The sequence below is a fragment of the Ceratotherium simum genome, chromosome 17 (assembly GCF_057802395.1).
Source record: "Ceratotherium simum simum isolate JZ-2026a chromosome 17, ASM5780239v1, whole genome shotgun sequence".
Taxonomy (NCBI): Eukaryota; Metazoa; Chordata; class Mammalia; order Perissodactyla; family Rhinocerotidae; genus Ceratotherium; species Ceratotherium simum.
Genome location: NC_141916.1, coordinates 42340300 through 42358238, shown reverse-complemented (window position 1 = coordinate 42358238; position 17939 = coordinate 42340300). Strand labels below are relative to the sequence as shown.

The 17939-nt window shown below is 35.4% G+C and overlaps 1 protein-coding gene across 1 annotated transcript in view; it reads right to left on the bottom strand.

Annotated features, from left to right (window-relative positions):
- PLCZ1 (phospholipase C zeta 1) overlaps nt 1–17939 on the bottom strand; it is a 37704-nt gene that overhangs the window by 2372 nt on the left and 17393 nt on the right. The window contains exons 5-9 of the mRNA XM_004435507.3: nt 16418–16660; nt 14997–15144; nt 11666–11782; nt 10382–10554; nt 4797–4929 (exon numbers count right to left, since the gene is read on the bottom strand). Of these exons, the coding sequence (XP_004435564.3) occupies nt 4797–4929; nt 10382–10554; nt 11666–11782; nt 14997–15144; nt 16418–16660 (814 nt within the window). The remainder of the gene's footprint in view (nt 1–4796; nt 4930–10381; nt 10555–11665; nt 11783–14996; nt 15145–16417; nt 16661–17939) is intronic.

Below are 17939 nucleotides of genomic sequence, written 5' to 3'. Positions count from 1 at the left end.
CATGACCAAAACTGAAGAATTACTTCCACATCTTATCCAAATGTGACCTTTTTCCTCCCAGACTCGCATGTCTTTTGTTACACTACTTACCTAGCAGCTAAGCTGTCTTAGAATCCCTCTTATCCAGCTACTTAGACTTTTAATCCTGCTAGTCTCACATACCTCCTCCATTCCTCTTCTGCTGCCACAGTCTTTCTTTATAACCTGACTTCTACATCCCGTAACCATGAAATCATGTCCCGACTCTACTTTGTGTTTCTCATTTCCCTCTCATACACTTCCTTCTATCTAATCTGCAGAAACAATCTCCCTAAAGCTCAACTCTGTTAGTCTTATATCCCTGTTTAAAGGTCTTAATTGTATTCACTTTCTACAGAAAAGAAAGCTCCTAACACTTTATCATGGCCTTCACAATTTTCCATGACCATCCCCAATGACTTTCTCATTTTATCTCACACTAATCTTTCTTAAGTACCCTGTATCTCACTCATCTTGAACTTCTTTACTTTTCTCTAGCATGTTTGAATTTTGTCTTCTCCATATTTTAGCACTCATATTATTCCTTTTGCCTTAAATGCCCTTATCCCCAATCTCTGTCAAAAATTCTACTCATTTTCTAAGAACTATTTCCAAATTTGCCCCTTCCACTACAATTCTTTTTATTTTCCTTAAAGCACTATGGCTTTTTATCATAATAGTTTTACTTGTATCTTACTTCTCACACTGAACTGTAAACTATCTACAATAGAGTTAGCTGGAACATACATATTAATACATTTAATAAACAGAGGTCTTTTAAGTTTTTTGATACTTAGCACCAAGCTTTTAACATAATGGGCTCAGTAATGCTTGATGAACCAAATTGTATTTCTGCAGAGATATTCCCTTAAAACCCAGGGATGTAATCAAAATTCTAATGGGAGCTAGAATCATAGTATTATAAGGAGTGCATTGAATAAGTAAACGTTCTGTGCATTTTGCCATGAAGATTCAAGCAGAGGATGAAGAGAACAAGAGATGGGTTACTATAAGCTTCCTGATATTAGCAGTTACCATTTCTTGACAATGCCATTGTAATGTGCTTTCAACTCTAAGGGGTGCCAAATAAGGCAGTAAGTCATCACTAATATCTCTTCCCATTGATAACATAGGACGAGCAAAAACTTCCCAAATCTTTTTTCCCCGCCTTTTACACTAGGGGCCACACTGGAGGAATATTCAGAGGGTTGGAGGAGGAAGCAGATGGTAGACCTGATTGGGAATTATCACCCAAGAAGGAAATGACTTATAAAACTGCACTTGCTTCTCTGGAGCATATTTCCAGACTCTGAAATGAAGTTCACTATACTTTGAGAATATCCACTCAAAGAAGATTCTAGACTCAGGAATCAGTTCCAAGGTCTCCTCCAAGGTGATTCCTCTAAGAATCTATACTTTTATAATTTCCTTAATGATTTCAATCTCAGAGAAGAAATGACAACATCAGTACTGCATTACGTAAAATATCATGCCATGCTGGAACACTGAAAATCTTACCAAAATCATTTCTTGCATTCCTAGATTTTCCCATCTGGCAAAAATGACTGAATTTAAATCCAAATACTGTATGAGTAGGTTTCTATGGCATCCTTAGCCTGAGTTGGAAGCTCAGAAGCCACAGACTTTGATCTAAAATAATTCAAGCAGCGAGGTAAAAATGTGTAACATGCTGTATCAGAAGAATCATAAGTTCTTTATTTTGTAGAGAGGCTAGAAGCTAAGCAGATTTGCAGCTGTCAAAATGTCTCTCAGGGAGAAATTACAATGGGTACCACAGAAATACAAAGGATTATAAGAGAATACTATGAAAAACTATATGCCAACAAATTGGACAATCTAAAAGAAATGGATAAATTCTTAGAATCATACAATCTCCCAACACTGAATCAAGAAGAAATAAAGAATCTGAATAGACCAATCACAAGTAAAGAGATTGAAACAGTAAGCAAAAACCTCCCAAAAAATGAAAGTCTAGGACCAGGTGGCTTCTCTGGAGAATTCTACCAAACATTCAAAGAAGATTTAATACCTATCCTTCTCAAACTATTCCAAAAAACTGAAGAAGATGGAACACTTCTGAACACATTTTACAAGGCTAACATCACCCTGATCCCAAAGCCAGAGAAGGACAACACAAAGAAGGAAAATTACCCGCCAATATTGCTGATGAACAGAGATGCAAAAATCCTCAACAAAATATTGGCAAACCGAATACAGCAATACATTAAAAGGATCATACACCATGATCTAGTGGGATGGTTCAGCATCTGCAAATCAATCAAAGTGATACACCACATTAACAAAATGAGGAATAAAAACCATATGATCATCTCAATAGACACAGAGAAAGCATTTGATAGGATCCAACATCCATTTATTATAAAAACTCTCAATAAAATGGGCATAGGAGGAAAGTACCTCAAAATAATAAAGGCCATATAGGACAAACCCACAACCAACATCATATTCAATGGAGAAAAACTGAAAGCCATCCCACTGAGAACAGGAGCAAGACAAGGGTGCCCACTCTCATCACTCTTATTCAACATAGTACTGGATGTTTTGGCCAGAGAAATTAGGCAAGAAAAAGAAATAAAAGATATCCAAATTGGCAAGGAATAAGTGAAACTCTTGCTGTTGGTAGACGACATGATTTTCTATACAGAAAATCCTGAAGAATCCATTGGAAAACTATTAGAAATACTCAACAACAACAGCAAAGTTGCAGGGTACAAAATCAACTTACAAAAATCAGTTGCATGTCTATAATAACGAACTAACAGAAAGAGAACTCAAGAATACAATCCCATTTACACTCACAACAAAAAGAATAAAATATCTAGGAATAGATTAAACCAAGGAGGTGAAAGACCTATACAATGAAAACTATAAGATGTTATTGAAAGAAATTGAAGAAGACAAAGAAATGGAAGGATATTCCATGCACATGGATTGGAAGAATTAACATAGTTAAAATGTCCATACTACTTAAAACAATCTACAGATTCAGTGCAATCCCAATCAGAATCCCAATGACATTCTACACGGAAATAGAATAATGAATCCTAAAATTCATATGGGGCAACAAAAACTCCAAATAGCTAAAGAAATCCTGAGAGAAAAGAACAAAGCTGGAGGCATCACAATCCCTGAGTTCAAAATATACTACAAAGCTATAGTAATCAAAAAGCATGGTACTGGTACAAAAACAGACACACAGATCAAGGGAACAAATTGAAAGCCCAGAAATAAAACCACACGTTTATGGACAGCTAATCTTCGACAAAGGAGCTAAGAACATACAATGGAGAAAGGAAAGTCTCTTCAACAAATGGTGTTGGGAAAATTGGACAGCCACATGCAAAAAAATGAAAGTAAAGCATTATCTTACAACACACACAAAAATTAACTCAAAATGGATTAAAGACTTGAAGGTAAGATGTGAAATCACAAGACTAGGAGAAAATATAGGCAGCACACTCCTTGATTTCAGTCTTACAAGGATCTTTTTGAACACCATGTCTACTCAGGCAAGGGAAACAAAAGAAAAAATAAACAAATGAGACTTCAACAGACTAAAGAGCTTCTGCAAAGCAAAGGAAATCAGGAACAAAATGAAAAGACAACCCACCAACTGGGAGAAAATATTTGCAAATCATATATCCGACAAGGGGTTAATCTCCAAAATATACAAAAACTCACAGAACTCAACAACAAAAAAACAAACAAACCAATCAAAAAATGGGCAGAGGATCTGAACAGACATTTTTCCAAAGAAGATATACAGATGGCCAATGGGCACATGAAAAGATGTTCATCATCACTAATTGGCTATAATCACCAAGACAAAAAAGTAACAAATATTGGAGAGGATGCGGAGAAAAGGGAACCCTCATACACTGCTGGTGGGAGTGCAAACTGGTTCAGCCTCTATGGAAAATAGTATGGAGATTCCTCAAAAAATTAAAAATAGAAATACCATACAACCCAGCTATCCCACTACTGGATATTTATCCAAAGAACTTGAAATCAACAATTCAAAAAGTCTTATGCACCCCTATGTTCATTGCAGCATTATTCACAATTGCCAAGATGCGGAAGCAACCGACTGCCCATCAATGGATGAATGGATAAAGAAGATGTGGTATATATACACAATGGAATACTACTCAGCCATAAAAAAAGACAAAATCATCACATTTGCAACAACATGGATGGAACTTGAGGATATTTTGTTAAGCGAAATAAGCCAGACAGATATAGACAAACACCATATGATTTCACTCATATGAGGAAGATAAACAAACACATGGACAAAGAAAACAAATTAGTGGCTACCAGAGAGAAGGGGGCTGGGAGGTGGGCATAAGGAGTAAAGAGGCACATATATATAGTGACAGACAAATAATAATGTACAACTGAAATTTTACAATGTGATAAACCATTATGACCTCAGTAAAAAAAAAGTCTCAATTCAGCAATATGGGGAAAAACATTAAAAGAAGGTACAAGTGAAAAAAGTAGTAATTTTTCAAGTTAGATAAATTTTTGTATCTGTAGTCTGAGAATACATCTAAACATTAAATCATATCAAATAATATGTTTTTGCTATGTATAATACTTGGTCATCTTGAACATAATGCAAAACTTTTGCTTTATGAATAATAGATATGTGTCAAATCTCTATCAATATATAATTTTTAAACTTTCCAACAAAAAGTCTAATAGAAGTTCAATAAAATATACTAGGAGCTCACCATTTTTTTTAATCACACGAGTCTGCTGTTTCACTTGATCATTTGGAACACCAAAAATTTCTATAATCACTAATGCATCAGCTTTGTTAGATGATGAATGATAACTGGGAGGCAATTGGATACCACTGATGAGCTGCACAAGAATATTTGAATACAAGAATTGAACAGGATATCAAACTGCAACACCACTTAATTTCAAAATAAAATACGTATTCCAAAAAAAATAACTCTAAGTCAGTTCCATCAAAAACATTGAAAGTGGAAAACAATGCAAATTTTAAAATTTAACTTTTTTATCCTCAAGTATTAATAGATGAATACCAGGAACATGTCTAAATTATTCCATTTTCACTGATACGTGATTTTAGTAGAATCCACATTGTCCAAGGTTTATGGTTCAACATATATTTTTATTTTAAAAGTATTTGTTATGATTGTTAAAAAGCATTGCTTAAAAGCATTGTTACAGTCACCTTCTACTGTAATTCAGGCTGAGTTACTCTGATAACATGAACTATTTTCAAATTCATATTATATATGTGTATGGCAAAAATTAAGAAACAATATGAATACTACTGCTGAAATGTAAGAAAAAGCACTGCATAATTTCCTATAATAGCATTTTCTAATAGTATAATTTGTATGTTTGGGTAATTTATCACAAAATTTTACATTATGCGTTGTCTATATTACGAGTAACCTGAGTGTAAAAAAATCAATTATTTCATATGTTTATTAAGGACTAGGTATCAGAAGAACGCTTGGTAAGTAATTAATAATAGTTTTAGTTAGCATTGTATTAGTCAAGCTAATTGTTGAAGCAAAGATTTGTTTTACTTTAAAGAATAATGTTTAAAAAAACCCAATATCTGAAGTGTATGTACTAATTTGTAAAATGTACTAACGTAACCTTTGAGGCATGATTTCAATTTCTGAAGACTATAGCAAAGAGGAACAAATAAATAACTATTTGGAAAAAAAAAAAAGAAGAAGGAAGGAAGAAATGAAGGAAGGGAAAGGAAAAGAAAAGAAAAAGTGCCGATGTGTAATTTTTCCTGTCCTACAACCATACATTATGGCATTAGCTAGACACCAGAGTGACTGTGCAAATATTTAACAACCAGTATGGAATGGGCATTGATCAGTCAGCATAATTAGACACATTAGAAAGAACATTGGACATAAACAACTAGTACACTGATACTAGAGCCTACAGGCTGAATATCAGGTCTGCAGGTAATAGACCCTTACCAGCATGAGAAGACTCAGCTTTGGTGCACCTCATGCCCCCCCAAAGAAAATATCTAACTAAAAAATAATAATAATAATTGAATATGAGAGCTGAAAGAGAATTTAGAAATTATTGTTCAAATAATTTATATACTCTGATTCACAAAGCCTTTCCCGGGGTCACCGTGGAGGATGGATGTCAAACAGAAAACCCTCAGTGGTCAACCAGAGTAGCTTTACTTTCATCTATTGGCCTTATGCATGAGATTTTGAACTTAGAAAATGGTTCCATAGTCTTTACAATCTTGAAAATAACTGACTTAATCCAAAACTCTGTAGATGACAAAGAGTAAACCAGAAATGTTGAATGGCTTCATCAAAGACCTAAAAAAGCTAATGGCAAAACGAGATCTTTTGATTCCCTAGTCGTGCACGCCACGATTTGTGCAAGTCATAATGTAGTCACAAAGCTGCCTAGAATGATCAAAGCAAGAGGGAAGGACCCACACGGCCACGGCAGCAGCGTCCTGGGAAAATCATTAACCCTGCCTGTTTCACAGCATGCCACTTACACACCTAGATGAGACCCCTCAGAATACAAACAGGTGGCATTCGTAAACATCTGTGCATACTAGCTACCTTCCGTCTTTGCTTTCTCAATAAAAGAACACACATTCTCTTTACTATGCGCAACTTGAAAAAGAAATCATTATTCAATTAGCCTACATGTATTGAGCATATACTTTCTGTCAAGCACTGTGGATAAGGGTTGAACAAAATACAGTCCTTATCCTTAAAGAATCCTCGGAGAAGTGGGGGAGAAAAAGTACAACAAGTAAATAAACAACTACAATACAGTGTGGTAAGTGCCATAATATATGCAGGTATGGGTGGTAGGGAAAAACAGAAGAAAACTACAAAAAGAAGAACTAATTTAACATAGGAAAAAGCTTCCAAAAGGAAGTGACTCGAGTCTTGAAAAATGAGTCAGAACTCAATAGGCAGGTGAAGGATGGAAGAATAATCCAGTCAAAGGAAATAGCATGTGCGATACACGGAGATATCATTGTGGACAGAAAAGGCTCCTACTTCCATGTGGTTACAGAAAAGCGTGAAAGACTGGAAGAGGTGAGAGATGGGACTGGGAGAAGTAGACCAAGGTTCAACTGAGAAAACAATCAGGAGACACAAATATTATTAGGTGGGCATAAGATTAGCCTCGTAGCAAAATCTTGTCGATTTACAGAAGATGGATCAGGAGCACTGAGACGGGTTACCTGAAAACTCCTTAGGAAGTCAAAGGAATAGATGTGATGACAGGTCACAAATTCCTAGAAATGGACATCAGCAAATGACAGCAGACCAAGCAAATGGTTCCGGGAGACATTTAGGAGTAGGATCAGTAGAATCTAGAGATGGATTAGACGTGGGAAGTGAAGCAGGTGTGGAAGAGAAGAATGGCTCTCAATTTTCCAGCCTGAGTTAATTGAATCAATGAACTCATTGAGATTTAAACAAAATAGAAGTAGATTTGACTAGGAAGGGATGTTCAGGCTTGAATATTTTAAGTTTGACAGAATGGTGATTAAACAGGTAGGGATGCTAAGTAGGCTATTAAAAATACGCCTTTATATTCCAAAAATGAGGTCAGATTAAAGATTTGAACATTGTTGGTGGTTTTGAAACCATGAGTGTGTATAAAAGAACACAAGGAGATATTTAGTTTGAGATGAGGATTAAGAAAAAGTCTTAGACAACACAAATATTTTAGAGTCAGGTAGAGACAGAGTAACCCAAAAACAAAAGTGAGGAAAAAGTGCTTGGGAGGTCGGGGGGAAAAAAGGTGAGAATACAGCCCCAGAAGCACAGCAAGGAGATTCGTGTGGAGTAGGAAGGCATCTTAAAAAATGTCTGATCTGGGTCTGGCCCCGTGGCGTAGCGGTTAAGTGCTTGCGCCGGCCCGGGGTTCAGATCCCGGGCGCGCACCGACGCACCGCTTGTCAGGCCATGCTGTGGTGGCATCCCATATAAAGTGGAGGAAGATGGGCACAGATGTAAGCCCAGGGCCAGTCTTTCTCAGCAAAAAGAGGAGGATCGGCATGGATGTTAGCTCAGGGCTGATCTTCCTCACAAAAAAAAAAAAAAAATGGCTGATTAATCCCTTATTCTCACTAGAACAACGACTAGAACACCTAGTCTAGTTTTTCTAGTCTAGAACTAGAATAACGCAACTTTTTACATTTTTTCCTTCATGCAAAAAGGCAACTCAGAGACATTTTTTAGACGTGGAAGGTGCAGAAAAACCACTCACCTATAGTACCTGAAAAGATTAACAGAAATTTAAAAGGCATTAAAGGAAATCAATAGAATTCAAAATATTAATATATACTATCTAGCTTATACAATAAACAGAAAGTAAAAGAAAAAGTTATTAATCTTTTTAAATTTTTGTATTAAAAGTACAAAAAGGATTCTAAAGTTGTAATAACGTCGTAAAGTAAGCTTAACGGACAATAGTTTGCCAGATTCTAGAAAGAATGCCAGCTAGTCAATTTTCAGCTGCATCCAGTATTGTAGACAATTTCTACCTAACCACTACACGCTCCTACTTTAGAGTCACAAAATCCCTAACAGCTAGGAGAAAAGTCAGCTACATACTTCACTGGCACTATTTCCTGTGGTGGCCAGCATCATTTCTGTCCCATTCATCTTTGCTGTATTCTCTTTCCACATTAATTTCTGGAAAATGGCTCTTAAACCTCCCATTCTCAGCTGGGACAAGATCGCTAGGGCCTAAAGTGGATGAAAGTGGTCCCCAAATCTTGTGATGTTATAATAGTAGAAGAGTGAGCATAGATAGGAAGAGTTGTAGGAGAAGGCACACTCAGGAGGTTCTAGCATTTTCTGCACTCTGACAGTCAGGTAACCAGAGCAGGAAAGCTCTCAGCAGGCAGCAGAGCCGGCAGAGCTACACTGTCACGACATGGGACACAATAAACCTGACCAGAGACCTCAACGTAAGTACCAAAATTCCAGGATAGAATCTGGCATGGTTCATATGGTTCTAGGAGCAACTAGTTAAATATAGGGGGGGACCAACGAAACCATACTCAACCAATTTATTTGCAAACAACAGGTACAGATACAAACTAAGTGGAGAGAAAAAGCTAGGGATTTTTCAAAAGATTCAGTGACATTTAAAAAGGGAAATAAATAAGGCACTTAGGTTATAGAAGAATAAAAGTTTTCAAAAAGTCTTTACTATTGGAAACCATAAATTTTAGACAAGTACTTTTGCTCTCAACGCAATTACACAGGACATAACAAAACAAAAGATGAAAGATGAAATAATAAGATAGTAGTTGGGGGAAAGAGTGCTGGGTAGGATACAGACAAACATAAAAAGGAAGCAATATGAGGTAAAGAAAAATTGGTGGGAAAACTAATAACACAGGAGAAAAATTCACATCTACATTAGAATCAATAAAGAATAAAATCAAATACAGAGGAAAATCAAACACAGATGGAGAGGGAAAGTGACCAGGTTGACAAGAATTAGTAAACATGGAGGGTAGATACTCCAGAGAAGCATTATGGATACTTTTGGTTTCTAAGTAATCAAAGAACATTCAGAGGGGCCGCCCCGTGGCTTAGCAGTTAAGTGCGCGTGCTCCGCTGCTGGCGCCCGGGGTTCGGATCCCGGGTGCGCACAGACGCATCGCTTCTCCGGCCATGCTGAGGCCGAGTCCCACATACAGTAACTAGAAGGATGTGCAGCTATGACATACAACTATCTACTGGGGCTTTGGGGGGAAAAATAAATAAATAAAATTAAAAACAAAAAGAACATTCAGAGACATAAGGGGAAAAAGTCCTGAGTGACAAAAGCCTAATTCTGGAGATGAGTGAAAAGCAAGTAGCTCCTAGAATTTCCTAATAAAATTCCTTAAAGTTAAGGAGGGAAAAAGCAGCATATCCACAAGGTAATTAGTGGCTGAACTCAGACTTCTCTATCACAACATTAGATACCTAAAGACAATGGAATAATATAAATAGACCTTGGAGAGGAGATTTTTTAGCCTCAATATTTCTGTTCACAGGCAAGTCATCATTTACCAAAAGACAACAGAGAAACATTTTTCAGATATGGAAGGATGTTTAAATACCACCCACCTATGGTACCCCCCAAAATTAACAGAAATTTAAAAGGCATTAAAGGAAATCAATGGAACTCAAAATATTAATGTAACGTATATTAATGTATAAAATATTACTGTATATTAATTAATATTAATGTATACTATTTCGCTTATATAATAACCAAAAAAAGTGAAAGAAAATGTTCTTAATCTTACCCTTATCGTAAGTGTAACTGGATTACCGTCATTTGGTACTTTATTTGGGTTAAAATTTGATTTAATATCTCTTAGGAATTGTGGTTTCAAAATATATCCAGAACCACCATTATCCAAAAATCTCCCATTTTGAAGGTCCATAGGCAGACCAGGGGTCTGGAAATTTAAGGCCACTGTGATAAAAAAGTATTTTGAGATAGTCAGGAAATAGAGAGTATGGCAAAAGAAACACAGTAGATGATTTACGGAAATCATGGATTTCCTGATCACGGATTATGTATCTTCAAACATTTTAAAAGCAAGCATCATTAGCCAAATAACTCATGATTTTTAAATATTTCCTCCTACCATGTCTATATCAATGTATGAAGGTAAGTTTCAAAGTTTAATATGTAAATTATTTTATAGCTTTGAGTTAAAAAATCATAATGGCACACAGTACAGATTATAGAATAGCAATGTACATGTCAGATAGCATTTAGGAAATATGAGGATAAAGAAAATCAGTACATTAAATTCTGGAAGGGAAGACACCAACTATATCATAAACTTTCAGGTCCAAAGAGATACTGTTATCACTTGAGGAGAAGGTGAGAAACAGGCAGAGGAATAATTGTTGTTTAAATATGGAAATACCACCATAAAGGCTGGTAAATAACCACTGTATGCAGTACCACCAACCACCCCCCAGCACCCCACCACTTACCATCCTGATCCCACTCTCCCCCTCTCCACAAACCTACAGGCCTTGCCCCAATTCAGTAGGAGAAAGGTTAACATCTAGAACTTTCTGACTGGTTAGTGCCAATGCTATATCAGCTGATTGATTTGGAACAGGGAGAGTCTGGTAAGGACAAAGAACAGAGCTGTGCAATCTCATTCACTTTTCAATACTATGAATGCAGAAGTTGGTGTGAAGTATAAAAGGTAGGTGTCCCTTGATTTGAAGAGGCCGTTAGCAAATCTTTCAAGTAAAAGACTTGATCTTCAATGTTCTCTTACGTCCATACTGGTTTCCTTTTTCCCTTCCTACACTTCCCATGCTAACTCTTCATGAATTTAACCTCTGTGCCCTCAACCCTCTCCTAGATTTACCCTCTCCAACCCATTTAAGAATAACTTCAACTCTTGAAACCAATGATGCATCATTATTACCTGACCCCAAAACACCCAGGGCCAAAAAGTCTTCATAGGAAGCTGTTTTCATGAATCTTTCATTAATTCATAAAATGAATTCATTTTATCTTATTTTTGCAAAAAAACTCAGTATCCTGGATAACATACCCATTTGACAACCTATATTCCAAAATTCTTGAGGATTAAAATTAGAAGAGTCTGCTCGTGTTGCTTTGGGATATATTCTGGTAATGAACTTCCTGGTGTGAAGAATAAACTCATGAGCTAAAAGAAAAAAATTATTAAAATATTGTGAAATATTTCACATAAATTAAACTACTTTGTCAATAGATATTATATAATTCTACAATAATTTCAATAATTTTGGTATGTAGTGTCTTGGCAAAAATATTTGCGATTCATGGAAATCAAAATAAATCCAGGCCTTTATGTTTGACAGTGTAATTCACTGTTATTGAGAAGTTAATAATTTTTTATTACACACTTTTATGTACACTAATAATTCACTTGAGAAAAAAAGATTAGATAACATTTCTTTCACATCCAAATAATTTCACTTTGATATAAGAATATATAAAGTTCCAAAATAAAATGCATCCATTTTTTGAAATGAAAATGGTATCTTTCCCCATTTTGTCTTTTTTCACTTTGTTATTCACATTAGGACAGAATCACATATAAGTCACATAAAGCTACATGATACCATCGAAATTAGTCCAGTTGAATATTTGACAGATTCTCAGAGTTGAAAGAGACCTTAGTTATCCAATTCAGCTCCCAATCGTAACCACCACAGTATCTTCCCCCAAAATTCATTCAATCTGTTTGCATCCCTCCGTTGAAAGAGAACTGGGTTCCTCCTAATACTTCTGGTTATTTCAAATGGTCTATACTTGTAGTATACACACACACAGAGATTTGAGTTTCTGTATTTTTTTTTATGTTTCTACCTGTATATGCTTTATAAGTTTTCATTTATACATAATCTATTTAAATCACTTAAGATTCAAAACTAATCTATACCTTTTACCATTGGGCACCCCTTCAAATTTTTGGACACAGATTTCTTGCTTCTCCAGGGTTTTTATTCTTTCACTAAGCAGATCCTATTCCCACTATTCCTGTTCATGTGGTCACCTGTCACAGGACAAATGGTTATTGCCTGTAGCCTACTATATTTGCTAGTCAAACTAGAACAGAATCATTGCCACCCTCATCCTAAACACTGTTCTTTAGGAAGCATTGTCAAGTACAAAACTACAGTTACTAAAGTTAACAGTAATTACAGTTAACTTCATCAGCACTCATTTTTAAAAGTTATATACTCCTGAGAGCAAGTATATTTTGAAGCTACTCATGTATAAATGCACCATCTGTGTCCAAGTATCAAGATCCTTTATCCAGTCCTAAACTACATGTTTATCTTTTGGTAAAACACATACTCTTCTGGGTCTTAATTTTTCCCATCTGCAAACTGATAAACATGAATGATCACTAAGGACCCTTAACATAGTACGATTTTGATACTTCCGAGATTAACCTTTAGAAATTACAAATGTAATTTATGTTCAAGATAAATGAGAAAATCAAATAAGAATGAAAACCATGTATAATCTCATCACTCAATTAATAACCACTGATAACCTCTTGGTATATATCTTTCCAGTCTTTTGTCTTAAGTATACACTTATTTTTTAATTGAATCCTATTGTTTATTCCCTTTCATAAACTTCAATTTTTTTACTTACTAAAATAACATGAAAATCATTCCATTTCAATAATATTCACCTACCACATTATTTTTAAAGTAACTGAAAAGTATTCACACATATGAGAAGTTCTGTTTATGTTTTTTCCCTATTAATGATGTTTATTATGTTTTTAATAATGATGGACATCCTTGCATTATACCTTTGTTCACATCATTAGTTATTTACTGCTGACTTCTGGTGCATGAAAAATGCTCTATGCTCTTTGCAAAGAGATGGTGATGCTACACTTCATGACTCTACTCAGACCTACGCAGTCCCTTTTCAAATTTGAGCAAGTGTTTAATATGACAAGAATGAGAGAATTCTAACTACTTTTGCTGTGCCCAGAGGTCTGGTCCCCAAAACAACAATGAAAACCATCCAACAGTTTGAAAGGACAGAGGTTAGAAAAGTAGGTCATTCAAATTCAAACTCTGCTGATAATACTTCGCAGTAAGAAATATATTTTACATCACAACCCAACACACAACACACACACACACATAATTACCTCATAAAACAATACTTTTTCTTAATGCATACAATATACTCTTTTCTATTCTATTATTCTATTCTATTCTATTCCATTCCATTCCACTCCACTCTATTATTTTAACTGTGGTCCAGACCTACTGAATTGATTTTTGGTCACAATCCATAGTTTAAAAAACAAACAAAAAGGCCCTAAAATATCCAGGGTCTCTCTAATAGGCAATTCGAGGAGATGAGCTGACGTGAGTACCAGTGGCCAAACCAATGAGATTAACCAACAAATAAATCAGAACCTGCATCTCCCAACAGCCAACAGCTTTTCTCAAGTCAGTTGCAGGTGCTGATTTTCCTGCCGTGGTGTTTCTACACGAGATGGTAGATCGTGATTTTTTAGAAGGATTTGGAGAGTCACCTGATTCTTAACTGCACATCCCTTTTTAAGTTAAGGATATTCCCCACCATATAAGTCTGAGAAGAGGGTAGGGTCTGCTTCCCATTCTCTTTCCCAGGCCTGTTGCATCTTGGGCTCTACCAAACAGGATAACCCACCTCTGATTTAGAATCAGAAGACAGTAAAAGAAGATACAAATGGTACCTCTGCAGATGTGCAGTGGCAGTACACCCTCTGCACAGCTATCTGGTAGTCTGGCCTGTGTGCCATGTCCTCCCTCTCTGTCACCTTAGACATACAGCCTCTAGGTCTATGTAACTGTAGATGCCTAGTGAGTCCACAAAGTTCACCTTGGCTCCACTCTCACTGCCATAGCCTTCACCATCTCTGCTCTACAGGCAGTCTCACCCTTACACTGCTATCAGAGGCATCTTTCAGAGACACACAAGGGATCATGTGACTCCTGAGATTTCAGTCTTCTCCTGCTCACCTTTAATTCCAGGACAAAGTTTAAGTCCCTTGTAATATGGCTCTACCGACCTCTGCAGCCCTGTCACTCACTGCTCTCCCACATAAACTGCTCATCACAGCCCCAACTACCAAAGTGTCCACAGTAGTCATTCTCAATCAAAATTTCATAACTTAAAGAAGTTTATTATTGGTGGAGTTCTATGAAATAAAACTTAATGTAACCTGAGGCAGATAACTCCTTTTTAAAGTATGTCAAATACATTGAAATTTTATGAGAATGTACTTTTTATAAATATCATTGATCAATCTTGACACCTTCGTGGTGAATATAACTTACTTACACACTTCATCGGTCTGAATCATAAGAATTTACCTCTCAGCTTTGAAAGTTTTCTTGCTTTTGTCTCCCCAATAGAATTACTTTCATTAAATTGTTGATGCAGTCTTGAATGGTGGAAGCTTCTGAACTTCTCGGCTTTTGTATAAATGACGAGATCAGACAGGGCCAGAGCCACTTTTACCTTGTGGTGTAAAAATAAAATGCAGTAATTTCACATTCTTGCACTAATCAGTTGAAAAATTCGTTTTCTGAGAGAGAAAATATGCTTTCAAATCAATGATTTTAATCTTTTCATAAGATTATCTCCTCAAAAATATTTGGATGGGGTCAATGTGATTATTTTTATGACAATAGTATTTAACATCAATATGAAACATAATAAAAGACCAATTAATGTAATAAGTATTGAGGATGACAATTGTTGCTATTTCCTTTTTCCCAAAGATCTCAGTTTATTCTCATGAACTTTACAAATTTAGGAATCTTATTTATGATTAAGTATATTTCCAGAGTGATCTAAAATTTTGGAATAACTTCTATTGTTTATTGTACATTTACTCTTTTACAGCCCAGTATCTACACCTTCTACACTTCTGTTAGCCCCTTCCCAATTTTTGTTTTGGAAAAACCTTTCTTGCTCATGCTCAATCTATGTGCTTAAGTATCGATAATGTGGTTTGGGCCTGGCTAACCAGAGCTTTACACTCCCCTAGCAATAGTAATTGGTTCAGGGAAGTGCACATAACTGGATCATAGCCAATGTACAAAAAGAATTTGCTTGTTCAGCTGAGAGATAGAAAGGCCTTCCACTAGATTTGAACCCGAAAGCGTATAAAACTGAAGATTTGCAAAGTCTTGCACCAATAGAGAGAAAGTGAGGCCATAGTTGGAGAAACAAATAAGGTGCTGTGGACTTTGCTTGAGACACTATACCAAGTCATTCCTGAGATTAGAATCCCTTTCCCTGAACTTTTCATTTATATAGGTCAGTTAATTAATTCACATTTTACTTAAACCAGCTGAATTAGTTTTGTGTCGCTTGCAACCTGATATACCTCCTTTTGTCATGCTAATTGTATACTTATAATACTATATATTATAAACAATGACTTTCTTGTCCCTGACAGTCTGATCTCCTTGAGGGCAGAGATATTATGTTGTTTATCTCTGTGTCTTTTGTAGACTGCACAATGCCTAGTACATAAGAATGCACAATATTTGTCGACTATAGAGAAAAAAAATTTAAAAACAGCTAACACAGGAAAAGAGATAACTTTTAAAATTTCTTTTCCACTGCTAATTTTTTCCAAACAAATTTTAAATGATAGACTAGAATTTTTATAAGGAGGAAAAAGATTTTTCCCTCCAAAAAAATTTTTTTTAATTCTCCACCAATAAGAACATAAGAAAAACTTTTCAATCTCTTGTAAGATTTTCACAGAGTATCATCTCACCCTCTTTTTCTTGAATAGTGGTAAGCCAGCCACCCCTTTCGACTCCGTTTCCTTTTCTGGATTATCTTTTAAAACATCCCACATTTCTGATTCTTTCTCTTCGTCCTCTTCCTCCTCTTGTTCTGTCTCTTCAATTTCTTCATATTCCTCTATCTGACCATGCTTATCAGTACCTTTTCTTTCACGGGTTTCCCTTAAGGTCCCTATTTTCTTGTTTCTAACTAATATTTTGAATTTTAATGCCTACAGAAAAAATTTGAGAGAGAGATACAATTACACATTTACATAAAAGTTTGCATTTGTAATTGTTATTGAAAAGTCTCTCATTATATTTTCAATTAGCCCATAGTAGTAAGATATGTAAGAGCATCATCTTTTTCCATACCCCCATAAACACCCTAATAGAAACCAGTGATATCTTGGTGTTGACCAAAATTCACCAAAAAAAAATAAGCCTATTAAGATTGAGACTTACTGTAGCTCCATTTCCTTTACATTCCACAAAGTGCTACTATTCAAAAAATTTGAAATACATGGAAAATATATATATATATGTATATATATATATGTTAAAATACTTGCAATGTTACAGAAGTTAGAATGTTACAACTTCTGGTAGTAAATACTTCAGGTCATCACTCTCTTATGCAACATTAAAAAGTATTACATGAGATCAGGTATGTAAAAATGTCTATTATAACGTCTGGCATCAACTATGGAGTAAATTTAAATTAAAGATTTGTATATTTTCTTTACATTTTAACTGCATTGCACACAATCATCCTCAATTTAATATTTCATGTCCATCAAAACTAGGAGCAGGGCAAAATTCACCATCAGGGTCACTCATTCTAAATCCAAAGCCTTCTAATTCCTTTCTTTCACTTAGTTATTCTTGGCCTTTTCAAATATTCATTAATTTAACAAATATACTTATTAAGTGCCTACTATGTTATATACAATGCTGCTGAAATGTGGACTATGAAATAAAGGTCTTTTCTTCAAGGAGCTTTAATTTTCCCTTCCTTTCCCACCCTCATGTACCAATTCAAACTACTCCATCATCTTGGGCCTCTGTCTTTCACCAAGGCCCTTATATTACTCTCTCAAACAGAGTTTATCAAAATGTACTCTGCAACCACGTGTATCAAATGCATCACCTGGGGTGCTTGTTAAAGGAACAGATTCTTGGGATCTACTTCAAAATTAGAGAATCAGAATCTTGAGTTGCGGGACTGAAATTATGCCACTTTAATAAGTCTCCAGGCAATTCTTTTGTACACTGAAGACTAAGTGCAGTATAAGAAAATGGCTTTATCTCTAATTCCTCATTTACTCATTGTAAAGCATCTTCTTGCTTTAGTACGGAAGCAAAAACTTTAATGAAACCTACATATCTGAAAGCTAAAAAACAGATGTATAAATAATAGGAGGACGGATCCAATTTCTAGCAAGCTAAAAATTATTATAATTTTCTGAATTAGATCACAACTCTTAGATTAAATTTTTGATGATACATTCC